The sequence below is a fragment of the Haliaeetus albicilla genome, chromosome 23, assembly GCF_947461875.1.
Source record: "Haliaeetus albicilla chromosome 23, bHalAlb1.1, whole genome shotgun sequence".
NCBI classification, from domain to species: Eukaryota; Metazoa; Chordata; class Aves; order Accipitriformes; family Accipitridae; genus Haliaeetus; species Haliaeetus albicilla.
This window is the reverse complement of record NC_091505.1, coordinates 1855635-1871387: the sequence shown is the minus strand read 5'-3', so window position 1 is coordinate 1871387 and position 15753 is coordinate 1855635. Positions and strand designations below refer to the sequence as shown.

The 15753-nt window shown below is 48.2% G+C and overlaps 1 protein-coding gene and 1 non-coding gene across 6 annotated transcripts; one reads left to right on the top strand and one right to left on the bottom strand.

The window, feature by feature from the left end:
• Positions 1-158: 158 nt before the first annotated feature.
• Positions 159-230, bottom strand: TRNAE-UUC (transfer RNA glutamic acid (anticodon UUC)). Its single transcript has one exon. It is a non-coding gene; the product is annotated as a tRNA-Glu (tRNA).
• Positions 231-550: 320 nt separating this feature from the next.
• LOC104311923 (ras-related GTP-binding protein A) lies at positions 551-14983 on the top strand. 5 transcript variants are annotated; one of them, XM_069810860.1, is made up of 10 exons: positions 551-585; positions 1450-1483; positions 3695-3794; positions 4784-4850; positions 5884-6106; positions 8208-8303; positions 9893-10015; positions 12243-12334; positions 13310-13425; positions 14449-14983. In XM_069810860.1, the coding sequence occupies exons 2-10, from the start codon at positions 1457-1459 to the stop codon at positions 14544-14546; spliced, it is 942 nt and encodes a 313-aa protein (XP_069666961.1). In that variant the 5' UTR covers positions 551-585; positions 1450-1456; the 3' UTR covers positions 14547-14983. The 5 variants fall into 5 exon arrangements, with proteins under 5 accessions (XP_069666961.1, XP_069666962.1, XP_069666963.1 ...); XM_069810861.1 differs by having other exon boundaries at positions 558-580; XM_069810859.1 differs by lacking the exon at positions 551-585 and adding an exon at positions 620-825.
• The last annotated feature ends 770 nt before the right edge of the window (positions 14984-15753 follow it).

Here is a 15753-nt window from a genome sequence, read left to right as displayed (position 1 = left end):
CTTGGACGTTTTAAACTGAGGCGGGAGACAGGGTCTGCAGTGGCGGAGGGCTTCCTACAGCTTCAGGAGACTCCTGGGGTCGAGAAATTTGGCCGCAAAGGTGCAAAAATGCGGTCCGAAGGAGTCGGGCAAGAAAAAAAAAAAGGAAAAGTTGAAGCTTCCCATACCGGGAGTCGAACCCGGGCCGCCTGGGTGAAAACCAGGAATCCTAACCGCTAGACCATATGGGAGGCGCTGGGTGCTGTTCTCTCCGCCCGCCCCATAGCTCTGCCTGCCCGCACCCTCCTGCCGTTCGGGCCCGTACCGGGCTCCGGTGGGTCCCGTTCCACCGCCCCCGACGGACCGCCAGGAACCCCCGCCAGCCCCCTGCTCCACATCCCGCCTCTATAAATCCCCTCCTGCCAGAAAGGGGCTGCCCACACCTAAGATGGCGGCCGGCGCTTCCCTGCCGCCCCGCTCCGCCCCCTTCTCTCTCCTCGCCCCGCCCGCCTCGGCGCATCACATGACGGGAGGGGGCGCGGGCGCGCGGGAGAGGGCGGGGTGAGCGCTCACGTGACCGGCGGCGGCCGCCGAGCGCTGGGTCTCGTGAGCGCCGCTGGGGGGGGGGGGGCGGGGGGTCCCGGGCGCCGCGACGGGAGCGGGCGAGACCCCGGCGGCGCGGCGGGCTCACGCGAGGCCGAGGCTTTGAGGCCTACACCGGAGCGTTAGGGGGGGGGGACCGCTCGGTCCCGCCGAGCTCCGGCGGGCAGGCCGGCAGGCAGGCACCCCTGCCGCCGCCCGCGGGCACTGCCGAGCCGGCCCGGGAGGCGTCTGTCGCGGCTAGAGGTAGCGGGGGGTGGCGGGGCCCGGCGGCGCTGGCTGAGCCGGGGGGCGAAGCCGCTGTCGGGCCCGGTGGGGCTGGGGACAGCCCGGGGGTGGGGAAGTCGGGGAGCGGGGTCGGGGGCTGTCCGGAGGCCGGTGGTCGGTGCTGGGTGCCGGTGCGGGCCGGCGGCGGGGAGCGGGGGGTGTGGACATGTGACGCCGCGGTCATGGGTTGCTTGGTGCGGGCTCCGGAGCATCCCGGGGGGAAGGGGTAGGAGTAGGGACTGCGGGTGGGGCCGGCCCTGGCTGTCGTGGGCGAGGAGCCCCGAGCGGCCCGGGAGCTGTGCGGGTGTCTCCCGCTGCCTTCCAGCGCTGGCCGCGTTTATCCTGCTTAGGCCTGTTTCGGCCGTGTAATTACGGGAACGTTGTTCGTCATGGGCGTGTTGGAGGGTTTTGCTAAAGTTTCCCTAGGCCGTCTGGAGCAGAAGCTGTCAAGTGCCTGGTGAGGTGGAGGTTGGGGGGAATTATGTCAGTGTGGGAGCGCTTCCCCTTTTGCACGGTGCTTCTGTGGGTGGGATTTGGACGTTGAAGTGAAGCCTCTAAGTGAGGAAAGTAGAGCAATGTAAGAAGATGGTCTTCTCTCTGTAGGTGGGTGATGCCAAGCACAGCCATGAAGAAAAAGGTAAGAAGTGAAAGGAGAATCCTTCACAGTTGTGTTTTCCTTCCCCATCTGCGTTTGCTAATGTCGTTATGTGTTTGCATCTCTACCTCGGTGTGTTTTTTTGGCTGCCAGGTACCTCTTAAGACTCTCGGAGTCAGCAGATATGTCCTTTGCTTAAAGTGCTAGAAATTAAAATCGCGTTTGGGTTGATTCGCTGGCATGAGCGGTAGGGCAACCTCACTGCAGGGCCATCCTCTATAACTGCTGTATGAGTGTTTCTGGTATGTGTTGCAAAACCCTTTGCTTGCTGAGTACCTTCCGCAGCGCGAGGGAAGAGGATATGCTCTAACCTGCTTCGCTGGCCTGTGGGGAGACCCTTCTGGTGTGTTACAGAAACTTGCGTGGGGAGCTCATAATTCGCTGAGGGCGCCTGGGAGGATGAAACTTAACCCATGGGGAAGGAGTAGCGCTTTTTCTGAGGATTGGGGTGGGGGGGTAGGTGTATTCCAGTAGTAAGCATATTCAAAGCCATTAAAGTGGCTGCGTAGAGAATATACAGCTGGTCTTTCCATGGTGTGCTGGAATTGGGTTTCCTGCCTGGCCCTATGTGCTGGTGTCTGAACCCTTTGAAAGGCCTCCGCGGTCTAAAACTTGGGAATTGGGTTTGCGTGTAGGCTGACTTGGGCTGTGCCTTGGAGCCGTATTGAATTTCTGCAGGTGGTATGAAATAAGATATGTTGATGTTCCGTCTTTCTGCTCTGTGAGTAGCTCAGGGGAGAAGACAGCGTAGCTTTCCAGGGGTTTGCTCTGGAAAGGCTGGTAGGTATGACCTGACCAGCCTGCCTCTCTGAGGAACAGTCCTTGTTACCAAACCATTGAGGCGTGTGGTCAGCTTCTTTTTGGAAAGGGCACTTGCCAGCCTGTGAAATGTTGCAGTTGCTCTCAGAAGGATAACTTGTGCAAACAGGATGGTGTGATTCTGCCTCTCTTGTTTTGCCTTGAGATTCTGGCAGCTGTTGCTGTGCAGTCATAGAGTGAGGTTGGGAGTTGAGCGAGTGCCTTCCCAGCTAGCGTTTGGCACTGCGGGCTGGGCAGGCAGACTCAGGCCGGTTGCACTCTCATGAAACCTATCCTTGATGATAGACTTTCAGAGCTGTTGCCAAAGGCTGAATTTGACTTTGTAACTGGAACTTGTTTAACAGCTGTTTTTGTGAGCAAGTCTGTGTTGGCTGTCACTGTTGGGGGTTTTTTAATTTTTATTTTTAGATCACAATGTAGAGCCTTGCCTTGTGTGACTGTCTCCCCTCTTCCCTCCCCCAGTCATCACCTAGCCTTTGGCTATCAAAGGTGCTACCTTTCCTTTGGCCTGATGGTCTGCAAACAGGACTCTAGAGTCAAGTGTCTCACCTATACGATAGCCTGGTGCACTTGAACTGGGCTGTCCCATCTGCTTTTAACTTTTTGCTGGTCTTCTGACACCTAAAGCTTGAAAAGTAACTTGTATTTCACTTCTGATGGGGAAGAGAAAGCAAGATGCATAAAGAGAAGGAAAAGAGTGTGATTAGAAGAGAAGTAATGGGTGGAGAATACCAGTGCCAAGTGGGCAAGGGATTGTTTCCAGCCTGGTCTTAAAGGCTTGAGATAAAGCTGATCTTTTGTCTTGGCAAAGTCCTTTGCTGTCATCAAAAACATCAAGGCTTCACCTGTGGTGCCAGCACATTTGGAAAGTGTGCAGGTGCAAGGGGCTGGGGACTGGGGAGGCTGTGGCAGCTTTGGGAGCAGCTCCCGCTCTTCCCCGAGTGCTGGTTGTGAGTCCTCTGCCAACGTGCGTTGGGAAAAGGGGGTCCGGTGGACAGTGGCTGTGGGCTGGCTGCACTTCCTTCTGGGTGGTAGGCAGCTGGTTGAAGGAACAGGAGTGTGGTGCCTGGAAGGGCAGAGATTCTTGGTGGGGTGCAGGGGACATAGTTCAAGAATGCAAACAAGATGGAAAGGTTTTCAGTCTGACCATGATTCAGTGACCATGGATAGCAAGGAGGTAAGGATGTCTGTCTCTCCCACTTTCCCAGGCATGGTACTCTTCTTTGCCTCTCTCTTCTGATGCATTCACATCTGAAATATGTTGGTCCTGTGTTTTGGTGGCTTCAGCAATAAGATGTTAAACCCCAGGGAGCTGTGAAGGACTTAGTGCTCTGTGGTAGCTAATTCTTTCTTCTCTTTTTTTTTTCTTCCCAGGTGCTGCTGATGGGTAAAAGTGGGTCTGGGAAGACCAGCATGAGGTCCATTATCTTTGCAAACTACATCGCCAGGGACACACGGCGCCTGGGTGCCACAAGTAAGACTTCTCTTCTTTGAACTGCAAGTTCTCAGGGCTCAAACCCCCTTCATTAAAGGGGTGAGGCTGTTCCCTCCAGCAATCGCTGCCTCTCCTGTGGAGTGGGTGGATGTCTGCTGATCCTCCCAGCTGCCACACCTCACAGGGAACTTCACTCCTGAGTTCAGCTGAGGGGAGGTAGGAAGCTGGAGTGAAAAGGAAGGCAGGACTAGGTTCAGTTATGCTGCTTTATTCTTGAACTTTTATCCTTAACTCTTTTTTGATCAGGAAGCAGCCTTTGCTGCAGCTACACCTATTGTTGGAGGAGTGTTCAGAGCTTCCTCATGGTCCTTCTTGTTGGTGAAGCTTTTCTGTTGTTAGCCAGCTGATCGCTAGTGCAGCTGGAGGCACAGTGATCTAGCTATGCACCTGTGGTTTTGGCAGGATGATACACTAGGCTTAATTAGTGTCTTCTTTTTTTTTCTCTAAAGCCACAGATCTGAAAAAGCAATAAATGATTCCTCTGAAACAGGGGTATGAATTGTCAGGATCTAATGCTCCTCACTGGGAAGCATCTGTGAGGACTTAATGTCATGGATTGGTGTACGTTTCCTCTTTGCTGTAAATTTGGCCTGTTCATAAAGTTTACATTCTTTGTGTTATGGTTTTATTTTTTTGAGGCTTGCTTAAGGCCTTGCAGAGTGTGCTGGAACTAATGTCATTCTTAATATACCACAAAGATCAGAGAACATGTTGTTAAAGGGGAACAACCTGCTGTGCTTCTCAGGAGAATAGTGTCCTGGGCAGAGAGTAGGAAGGCTTGAATTACTCTGGGAACTGTCTCTTCCCATAGCACCATCAGCTACAGATTTATGTACAACAATGTTGTTTAGATGGGATTTTACAAATTGTGGGCTGTGTTGTGAAGAATGGCATTTTTGGCTGCCCAAGGAGGTAGCTCTGATCCGGGCGTGTGGTACAGTTGGTAAACTCTTGTTGTCTCTTTCCAGTTGATGTGGAGCACTCCCATGTTAGATTTCTAGGAAACCTGGTATTAAACCTCTGGGACTGCGGAGGGTAGGTACTGTTTATTCTTTTGCTTTTGAAACCGTTGGGGGTTAGCTCTGGGGAATAAGGCTGGGGATGTAACAAAACAGAGGTCCTCCTGCCCCAGAGGGACGAGTATGCTGCTTGTGTATGAAGGGAGTAGAACAAGCTTCATGCGTGCACTGTAAGACTGGCGAGACAGCTCCGGAAAGAATGGATGCCACATCTTAGGCTTGTGTGTGGAGGCGGGTGGAAGAGGTTGGCATGATTATGCTGTCTCTTGAGTTACCCCTGCATAAAAGGCGCAGTCTGGAGGTCTACCCTTCCCTTGCTGCCTCCTTTCTTCTGCTGGCAAAAAGGCTGAGCCCTTCACCTGGACTTTCTCCTGAGGTGGTGGGAGGTAACATGGGTTTCAGAATTGCTCGTCACCAGCTTGATCCAAATGGGATGTGTGCTGAGAAGCGATGCTGAAGGTTGACAGTGATCCTGTGGCTCCTGGAAGCAGCTTTTTGAAGAATGCTCTCCCACTGACAGAGCCTCAGCAGAGCTATCCAACTTTGCTAAGCTTCATCAGCTCTCATGTCCTCATGTGTTGTCTGAGCCACATTCAAAAAAAGTTAAAGGAGATTCAAATCCTGTAACAGCAGGCTATACTGATGGTTTTAGTTATGTTTTAGCTTCTGATACCCTGGCTTTTTTATATGTAACTTTCTAAAAGCCAGTCTGGGTCCAGAAGCAATGTAGCTCTGTTTGCAGAGGACACTGAGCAGCCAGCTGTGATGTGAGGGAAGCTTCAGCTTCCTGTGAGACTGGTGAGCAGATGCTCTTCAGGGGCATCCAACTTGGCTTGGTTGGAAATGCTTAGGGACCCATACGTCATGGGGAATATTGCCACCCATGGAGTTCTTGTCTGGACTCCTGTGATAGGGTCCATAGCTCAAAATGCAAACCTTGCTTTTCTAGCAGGAGGTACTTTACACGTAGCAACTTCCCTGACAATGCTAAGCAAGACCTGGTTGCTCTGATGGGAGTCTCCTTGCTTTGTTGCTTTGCTCCTTCTCAGACAGGACACCTTTATGGAGAACTACTTCACCAGTCAGCGGGACAACATCTTCCGCAACGTAGAAGTCCTCATCTATGTCTTTGATGTAGAGAGCCGTGAACTGGAGAAGGACATGCACTACTACCAGTCATGCTTGGAGGCAATTCTTCAGAACTCTCCTGATGCAAAGATCTTCTGTCTAGTGCACAAGATGGACTTGGTGCAGGAGGATCAGCGTGATTTGGTGAGAAGCTGATAGTTGCCATAGAAATGCCTTCAAATAGAGCATCTTTTGACTGTGCTAATGTGTTACTGTTTCATACTTCGAATACAGCCCCATCAGTACTGTTCCTAGAAGGGTTTCTCAGATATTAAGGATTGTCAAAGCCCTCTAAGCTTTTTCTGCCTTTTCTAAATTGTATGTCATTGCTATCTCTTGCATATAATCTAGTGGAGAGCAGCACCAATGTTTTTTAGTGACAAATACTCTAAGCCTTTTCTTTTATAGCACTGATTCTAGTGCTTTCACCAGACCTTGGCTCCAGAAGGGAGGTAGAACTGAAAGGAAGGTAGAACTGAAAGAAATCCAGCACTCTTAAACTCACAGGTCATCACGTGGGTGCCTTTGTGGATGATGGTGGTGACAGTGATGGTTGGTTTCTCTTTAGCTGTTGCTTTCAGTCCAGCATAGGGTCTGTTCTAAAGCATAACCACCAAAAAAAAAAAAAAAGAGTTGAAACTTTGCCAGTTAACTAGAAGGTGGTTTCTATCAGTTGATTCTGTCAGTTTGGCTTGCCTGCCCAGAGATCACCTCTTAAGCACTCCTCTGTCCCAAGAGGCATCCTGCAAAGGCTGGGGATCAACCTTTCAGAGATGTTTGGTGTTTTCTGTTCTTTTCAGGGCTTTTGAAAGGTTGCAGGGAGATTGGAAGATGTTGAGTTCCTACCAACCTTGCTTTTTCAGCTTGGACTGAAAAGCAACCAACTCCTGATACCAAAAGAAGAATTAGCTTTGTGGGTTAGACAAGCACATCCCTGGCTGCTTGGCCACTCCCTGGCTTGCAGCAAGTTTGGAGGCCCCTTTAGGCTGTTGGCTTTTGTCTGAAGTAAGAAGTCTTATTAAACTCTCTTCTGATTCCTGGTGAGTATGTGCCTGGGCAGCTGTAAAGGAGGCCATGCGAGGTCCTGCGGCTGAAACCACACCCTGACCTCCCTGCATAGACAGAGTTCTTCCACGTAGCAGGTTGGCTTCAGATCACTCACACTTGTCTGAGAGTGGTGATCCTCCTCTTCCAGTTTTAGTTCTGCCCTCCAGCTCAGTGCAGAAATAGCTCAAAGTTTGTTCATAGGGTTGGTTCAAGGAGCTTTTCCTCACTTCCATCTGCCTTCCCTCCAGGCTGAAGGATGAGTCTAAAGTCTTCTTGATGCAGTCCTGTCCAGATTTGTTTTGGGACTAGTGGACAAATGCTGGTTCTACGTAGTTGTGCAGGGTCTAATGAGGCCCTGAGGTTGAGGGGTAGACAGAAGAGGGGCCTTACTTCAGGCACGCTTTCAATGGGTATCACTGCACACCCATCGAGATCTGTTTTGAGGTAACTGCTGCTCAGAAGAACACGCAAATACTGGGCCAAATCACTGTCTCTATAAATCTTACTGAAGCCTTTGGTATCTCAGGACCCAAATGGTAAGTGTTGGCCTACACAGCATTTCATGGGGATCGGTTAATGTTCTGTCATGGTCCTAAAAACAGTAATCTGAGGTGAAGGTGGTCATCGTGTCTTCCCCTGCAGAGGCATGTGGCTGGCTGTCCTGCTGCTTCTTTAGCAGTTATGTAGGAGCCTGGCACAAGGCTGTCTGGTCTTTGCTGTTCCCCCTGCCCACTTTTTTTTGTAACCATAAATTCTAAGGGCAGAGTGTGGTGTGAGAAGAGAAGACTGTAAGTACATGCCTCAGAGCTGCTCATATTGATGAACCTCGAGTGCTGGCTTCCTATCCTGTTCTCAGTGATGGAGATTTTTGCTGGTGACCAGGGACTTGTCAGAATGTAGGTCCTCAGAGACACTCGTGCGTGTCTGCTTCCATTCCCACTCCGCAACACCCATAGTTATTTCAGCTTTGAGTCCCAGTCAGATCTATTGTGAGACAGCCAGGATCTGCTTGTCCCTGCTGCCCCAGTGGAAGGGATTTCTGCCAGCTGTCCTGGCCAGCGTGCTGTGCTGCTGTTTTCTCCAGTGCTGTAGGTACTTGAGGTTTGTTTGAAATGCATGCTGTAAATGCAATACAGCAACCACACCAAAGGCAGAAATATTTACACTCAACTGCTAATCATTTTTTTTTATTTCCCAGATTTTTAAAGAGCGTGAGGAAGACTTGAAGCGCCTTTCCCGTCCCTTGGAATGTGTTTGTTTTAGAACTTCCATCTGGGATGAAACACTTTACAAGGTTTGTACAGCTTCCTCTCCGTATCTGGCTTTCCCCCTCCTGCTTGAAAACAAGAGCATGAGGAAGCCAAGTGGTTAGTTGCTACTGGTTGATTGGTGACTGGTCCTTTTTAGTTCTGCAGCAACTACTTCTGGAGGTTAGCTGTTGTAAACGGCATCTGAGCATCCTGGTTTTAATTAGAAAAAGTAAAACCCCTCCACATGTTGGAGTCCTGGTGTCAGTATCTTAATACTGCTTAAACACTTTGCCTGGCTACTTTAGAAAGAGCTGCTGCATCTTTTAGTCATGTTTATCCATGGACTTGTTTCCTGTGTTTCTCTGCAGCACTGTTAAAACACGTGCATTTACCATCCTGGGAATTTGCTTTGCTTTTGGGAGGGGAGGGTTTTGGGGGGGGGTTTTGTGGGTTTTTTTTTTTTTGCTGTCAGTCTTGACTGCAGTGTCAGAGGTCTTCCAGGTGTGGGAGTAGTGAGTGGTACCTGGGCTACACTGAGAGCAAATGATTGTTATAATTGTTAGCTAATGCTAATAAGCAGTGGTGGTAGTGGAGTGGCTGGGTTGCTTGTCTGAAGGTGAGGACCATTTGGCTCTTTCTCTTGACTTTGGTGGGACTTTGCATGGCAGATTTCACCATCCTAGCAAATCCATCCCAAGCTGCAGCAAATTCCCCTGCCTTCACTGTATGATGCATTTGGCTGAGGCTGGTACAGTACCGTATGCCAGACATCACTCTTCATAAAGCATGTACCCAGCTCCCTCTAGAAATCAGCCTTCCCAAGCAGTGGTGTACCCTGTCCTCCTGCAGGCATCCCTGATGTTCATCAGTTACGCTGGTTACTTTATTTGAGCAGGTTATACAGCGGCAGACCTGTGCTGTTCTAGACACAGCCCTGCTGGAGCTCTTCAGAGCTTGTGCCCTTGGCTTGGGCTTTTAACTTTGCATTTGGCAAGTGGGATGGTCAGAGTGTTTGGTAAATATCAGGTACTTGGTAAGTAGGATACCCCCTGCCTCCTGGGATGGAGCATGCGGTCAGGCACTGACGCGAACCTGGGTCAGTATGTAGGCAGTGAGGTAAAGCTGAGCGTGGAGGACCTGAGTCTGAATGAGGACAGACGCCTATTATGGCATCCCCAGTCCCTTCTGGGCTTGTTCCTGACTCATTGGGTTAGATTAGAGCTTTCTGTTTGGATCAGTGATGAGCTGCCAAGTATCCATCTGCATGTTGACCTTGCTCAAGATTAAAAAAACCTCTGAAAACTTGAGCAAGTTTATCTGGGAGCAGTAGACGGAAGCATTGCAAGCTTAAAATGAGGATGATTGAAGCCTGTTTAATAGTATTCTAGTTTCTCTGTGACTGATGTGGAGAAGAACTTGACGTAGTGAAGATGACTCAGGTCTGGGGTACCACTGGTAGTCTCCACTGTAGTAGAGATACCTGGACACAGAGGTGGGAGAAGCTTCTCAGTCTTGCCTAGGCTATCAACACCCAGAAGTGCAAATAATCTGTTTTTGAGCACATTGCTTAACAAAGGGATGAGGCAGAGGAATGCTAATGCAGCCCTTGTGTTGTGTCTTTCTTCATTGACAGGCATGGTCCAGTATAGTCTATCAGCTGATCCCCAATGTCCAGCAGCTGGAAATGAACCTGAGGAACTTTGCTCAGATCATCGAGGCAGATGAAGTGCTTCTGTTTGAGAGAGCCACTTTCCTGGTGAATACAGCAGTTCTGCCCTTCGGGTTCCTCTGCCCAGCCTAGGATGGAGTTCCTTTAATGGAAAGTGCTGTTGTGGCAGTAGCCCAAAGAGAGGTGCCAGCGCCAGATGGCAGAATGCATTGATCCAGGCCTTGTGATATTGAAAGTAGCTGACGTGACTCCATGGCTCACGGGACCTTCCCAAAATTTCCACTTCTAGCAGTTTAGCTGAGGGCTTGATGGTTATTTCCCTCTTCCAGGCTGTGAGGGGGTTTCATATCCCCATTCTGTTGTTGACTGTGGGACATTTTTGAGAATTCCTTTCTGCACAGGGCAAGAACCTTCTTTAGCTTGAAATTAGCCTTTTCAGTTCCTCCTGGCCTGGCATTTTAACTGGTCTTGATTTCTGCTTTTATTTTTTTCGTCTGATGCTCTACAAACCCGGAGTATGGATAGAGGATCACAAGCAATTGGATTGCAATGGCTTTCAAAGTTACCGGCTACACGGTAACTGCTTCCAATCAGTTGTCTCTGCAAGGTAAAATGTGTTGGTTAAAACAACCATTGCTGCTTGTCCATCCATACTCTTGGTTTCTGGCTTGGTCTCTTCAGACTTTGCACCAAAATCCTTGCTGACCTGAAGGAATGGGTTTGAATTTTTTTGAGTGTTTTCCCTGATGGCCAAATGTCTGATTTTGAAATGATGGAGGGAATGTGGAAAAGGAACTGTTACTTTTCTCACTTTTTAAACTATCAGAAGTAAACACCCGCCATTTTTTGCAAGTTCTGCTTTTTGACCTTTTGTAGATAACAAATAGTTCCACCTTGGTGGTATGTAACAGTACTTTTGTTATAAGTACTTTTTACTGAAAAAGAATAACTTTTGCTGCAAAAATTCTATGCTTATTTTCAGCGTAATGGTGAATTTTTACAAGACTCTTTCTTCTCACTTTTTTCATATATTTAAACTTCCCCTCAGGACTCTTTTCTCCTGAAGTGAAATCTTACTCTGAAATTGTATTCAAATCACAGTAACAGAAAAACCTATCTGGAAAGTTAAGGAATGGACTTGCATACAATGAAGGCTTTGGTATGAATGCAATCCTTGAATCTGGCTAAACCTGTACTTGTGTGAATAATTGGGCAGGTTTAAAAAGTAGGACGTACATGATTGTTTTAAGGTGCTCAAGGGGAAAAAAAAAAACCCAAAACCTTCGTTCTCGCAAGCCTGTTAAATGTGATTCCATAGGTAGAAAAGGGTTTAACATCCTTGCGCAAGGGCATCTGACATTTCCAGTAGCAGTTGGTTTCATGATTCTTAAGAACTTAAAGCACACAGCGTAAGTGTTTTTAAAACACTCCTTTTTGGTTTGCTGTGAGAGCAAAGGTGATGCAACTGATTGATTGTGTGCCATTCCCCTTATGCAGTAAATGCAGTTCTTGGTCCGTTAGCTAACTTGGCTGAGGAGTAAAGGTCTGTAGGCTGCCGGCCTTGTGAAAATGGTCAGGGAGAAATAGCTGTGGATCACACTGCAAGGATTTCTAAAAACTTTTGGTCCTTTGAATCTTTGCAGCCAGGCACTAAGGTCTACATGTTGCTGCTGGATCACTGTGTGGGAGGAAGAGGAGGGGAACTGATCTGAATGCAGGCAGCTTAGCGCAGTCTTGGTCTGACTCCGTGAACTGGTGGAGAAAGAACTCCCTAGGAAACCAGCTGCCTTTGTTCCGCTTTTCTTAGGGAGGAATGGCTTGCTTTGGCTTTGAGAGCAGTGCTTGTGCATCCTACCTGTTGCAGAATGGGAAATTTCTCAGGTTCAGTCCTTGAGAATCTGCAGCACAATAGGCTTAGGAGGGAAAAGCTGTTTCAGCCTTTGTCAGGTGTCTGTTTCCCCTACCTGAAGTGATGGTCTTGCATTTTTTTTTCCTCTCCTTGCACTTTCTTTTTCTTTGAATCAAGGTTTAAATTCCTGCTAAGTTGGAGTATTCACACCTCAAATGGAGGTCTCTTGCATATCTTACATACTTGTATCTGCGCTTGTGAAAGGCTTCCTGGTGATTGTATTGCTGAGTCTTGTTTTACCATGAAAGCACCACAAGTATTGTTGCAAATAGTTGCCAAGATTCAATCTGCAAAAGGCAAAGGGTGCTGGTCACCACCTGTTTCCCACGATTGCTGTCCAGTCTGAGAAACCTGTGCTGAAATAAATTGCTAACTCTGCACTCTTTCTCTCTTTCTGCCTTCCAGGTCATTTCTCACTATCAGTGCAAAGAACAGCGGGATGTCCACAGATTTGAGAAAATCAGCAACATTATTAAACAATTCAAGCTAAGTTGCAGGTGAGCTGGTTTAATCATTAGGTGGGGAAGATACCTCAGCAGGTATTTCGGCTTCATCCAGAAGCACGAGGGCTCTCCAAATTAATACTAGTTCTGTGACTCCTCAGCAAGCTGAGATGCCATAGTTAAATTGCACCACGCTTAAACACAACTGAGTTAATTGTTATCTTTTGTAACTTCCTCCTTTGCTGATGGTTGAAAGAGGTTTGTTTTGAAATGGCCGTTTTCTTCTAGGCCTCATTCTCCTGGGCAAGGTAGGGAAGTTCCAGGACTGAACTGATAAATGAGTGACAGTCAACAGTGCTGCAGAAAGTCAGGTGGAAAGCTTTGCTTCAGACCCTGTACCACAATGCTGGTTTGGGAGGAAGAGGCTTGCAGACCCTATTTATCAATATTTCGAACAGAAAAGCAGAAAGCTTGCTTTGGAGTAGCTTGGCTTTTGAACAGCCTCCAGGTTTTCCACAGTGAGTTGGTAGTATCTGCAAGTGTTTGGAGCCTGAATAGGATGGAGAAGTGGCTGCATGGTTTACAGAGTCATCTCCAGATGTTTCAGTTTTATACTTAACTTCTACTGGTTATCCACAGAGGGTTCACCTGGCCTTCTAAACGGCTGAGCTGTTACATCTGTGGGGCAATTGATGTTGACTGCCTGGGTGTAGCAGACTCAGTCAGTGGGGTTGCATATCTTGAGTTACCTTCACCATTCAATGTGCAAATCACTTTATATTGTTCTCGTTTAGCTTAAAACTAAAGAGTTTTTTCTTTTGTAAAACAAAACAACAAAACCAACCAAACTTGGAGTTGCACCTGGTGTTGCTCCCCAAGTGGGAACTCAAACACTTCTTTGTTACCAACAACTCAAATAATGGGATGTTGGCTATGTGGGCGCAAAAGCTGTTTGAGCAATGTTACAGTAAATAGTTCATTTACTCTTACTTTTTTTTCTTTCTTTCTCTTTTTTTCCTCCCCTCTTAGTAAGCTGGCAGCTTCTTTCCAGAGCATGGAGGTCAGGAACTCTAACTTTGCTGCTTTCATTGACATCTTTACATCAAATACATATGTGATGGTGGTGATGTCAGACCCCTCAATACGTAAGTTGAAGTGAAGACAAGCCTCTGGCCTCTTTTTTTTTTTTTGTTTGTTTGCAGGGACAAAAAGCTGAATGAGTCTAGTTTAAACTGTGTTTCCCTTGTAAAAATGACAAAACACCAGGCAAAGCAGTAAAACTGATTGTAATTAAAAGACAGAGGGATCTGCTGTCCTGCTGGTTTGCCCTGTCTGAGCAGAGGGTGGCGGAAGGTGGTTAAAAAGTGACTTACCTTGCAGGAGGCAAGAGACGTGTGCCTTTGACAGCCAAGCTATTTGTTGCTGTCGAGTGGAGGATCGTAGCAGTGGTGGGGAACCGCTGTAACAGATGTGACCTGATTTAGTAGGTCATGTCTAATAACCTATTTTGGGCTGTTCTGATCTGTCAGCCCCAGTAGTTTTTGGAGAGGAAGCAGGGATGGATCATATTTGAGTTTTTGCTCTTGCTGCCTGAACTGTCTTAGTGGGCAAGGACTCTAATTATAGTAGCATCTATTTATCTTAAAGAAGAAACTGCAGCCAGCAGCGCCAGCCCTTACAGGCACAGCGTGACTGTTTAACTGTTTGCACAACTCCAACTGAAACTGCTCTGTTAGGATTCGAGGTGCTTCAGAGACACTGTCCAGGACAGCCTTGTGGCTTACAGTGTTGATGCTTCCTGTCCTCCTCTTTTTGAGTGGTTTACTGAATTAGGGAAAACCTCTGTAAACCCCCTAACTGGATTAGCAGCTGTGATGATATTGCGATTAGAAGCAGCAAATGAGCAGCTGTGGTGACTTGTGCAGCTATCCCTGTGAGCGAACTGCTTGACCGTAGTTGACTCTGACTCTTCCTTGGTGTTGTACTGAGGTCAGCAAACAGCCCAGACCTTCCAGTGTTAAATTTTGCACGGCTAGGGAGCAGTGGGGTTGAAATAAGAGAGCTTGCTGACAGGGATGTTGCTTTTAGGCAGCGCTTAACTTCTGAGGACTTGGTTACTTGCATCCCTTTTAATTTCTTTTATCTCCCCTGTCCCTTTTCCGTCCTAGCTTCTGCAGCTACGCTGATAAACATCCGCAATGCCAGAAAACACTTTGAGAAGCTGGAGAGAGTGGATGGACCAAAGCACAGCCTGCTCATGCGCTGAACGCTGGCCAAGGCACACGGTCTTTGGGGGGAGAAAAAATGAATTGGAACTACTTATTTTTAGGAGAATCTAACAATGTTGATGTCTTTGTTGGGCTTTGAAATGAGTGTGCTGCTTTATTTTTTCTCCTTTTAACGTTGGACACTAGTCACTCGGAGGATGTCTGGATACACTGCGGACCTTCAAAAGAGACTTCCCTGGCGTATGTGGGGTTGGGAAGAAGTAAGGACAGGTGATGTGCACGTGATCTCGTACTCCTGGTTGTCATGGTGGCACATGGCAGAGCCGTTTTGGATGTTTTGCTCCCGGGTGATCGTATAAGTCACAGGAATGGAATATTTACTGTTTTATTGGTTGGTTGCTAGAATACGTTTATAAATTTCTCCTTGTCTTCAGTCATGAAAATAAATTTTTGCTACCAGGGATTTCAAATCCTAGAGCTTTGGAAAGTGGGTTTTCTTTCTTCTAAAACCTAGGGCAGCTTTGGCAAGCTGCATTTCTCCTTCCACGGTATTGGGAGGTCATTGAAGGCCATTCCAGAGTTTCATTTAAGATAATTTCCCCCGCTCCAGCCTGACGTGGAGGCAAAATGCACTCAGCGGGTGAAGCAGTCAGGCTGGCATTGGCCTCTTGACACTTGCCAAAGTGATGGAAAGACCATGGTAAATAAAAGGGGCCAAAGACCCTAGTTGACCAAGCAGCGAGATGGTCCTGGCATGCCTGGTCTTCATCCTCGTGATCCAGGAGGGGCTGGCATGGGCACAGAGGAGCCCCAGAACGTGTGATGGGTGGTGTGTGCATGAGCTATATTAGCTGTGTTTGCGATGAGCCAGTTGGACAGTGTTTGGCACCGATGTTACTTGACGCTACTGTCTATTTTTTAATGAATTTTTTGTGTGCATTTCCATTAAACATGGGAACAACAAAAGCAGTGTGAGTTAGGGGAATCTCTGGCTTGCTGGGTGGGAGCTGATGCTTGCCAGCATCTCTCTTGCTGCATCGAATTACTATATAAAAAAGGGTGTGGTGACTCTGAGCCTAGCTCTCCACTTTGTATTCTCAAAATCATGCTTTTCCCCCCTGTATCCCTGCCCACACACGCACTGGGGAGGGTGGGAAAAATCTGATGGGGTGAGCCCGTTACATGAGAACGGGGAGCTAAAGGGCACCTCTCGGCTGGAGAGCTGAGGGTGGGCTCCGCACAAAG

Coding starts and splice junctions, on each gene's coding strand:
- LOC104311923 (XM_069810860.1), top strand. CDS start 1,457: ATGCCAAGCACAGCCATGAAGAAAAAG. Junction 3,795..4,783: donor ACGGCGCCTGGGTGCCACAA/GTAAGACTTCTC, acceptor GTCTCTTTCCAG/TTGATGTGGAGCACTCCCAT. Junction 10,016..12,242: donor TTGAGAGAGCCACTTTCCTG/GTGAATACAGCA, acceptor TCTGCCTTCCAG/GTCATTTCTCACTATCAGTG.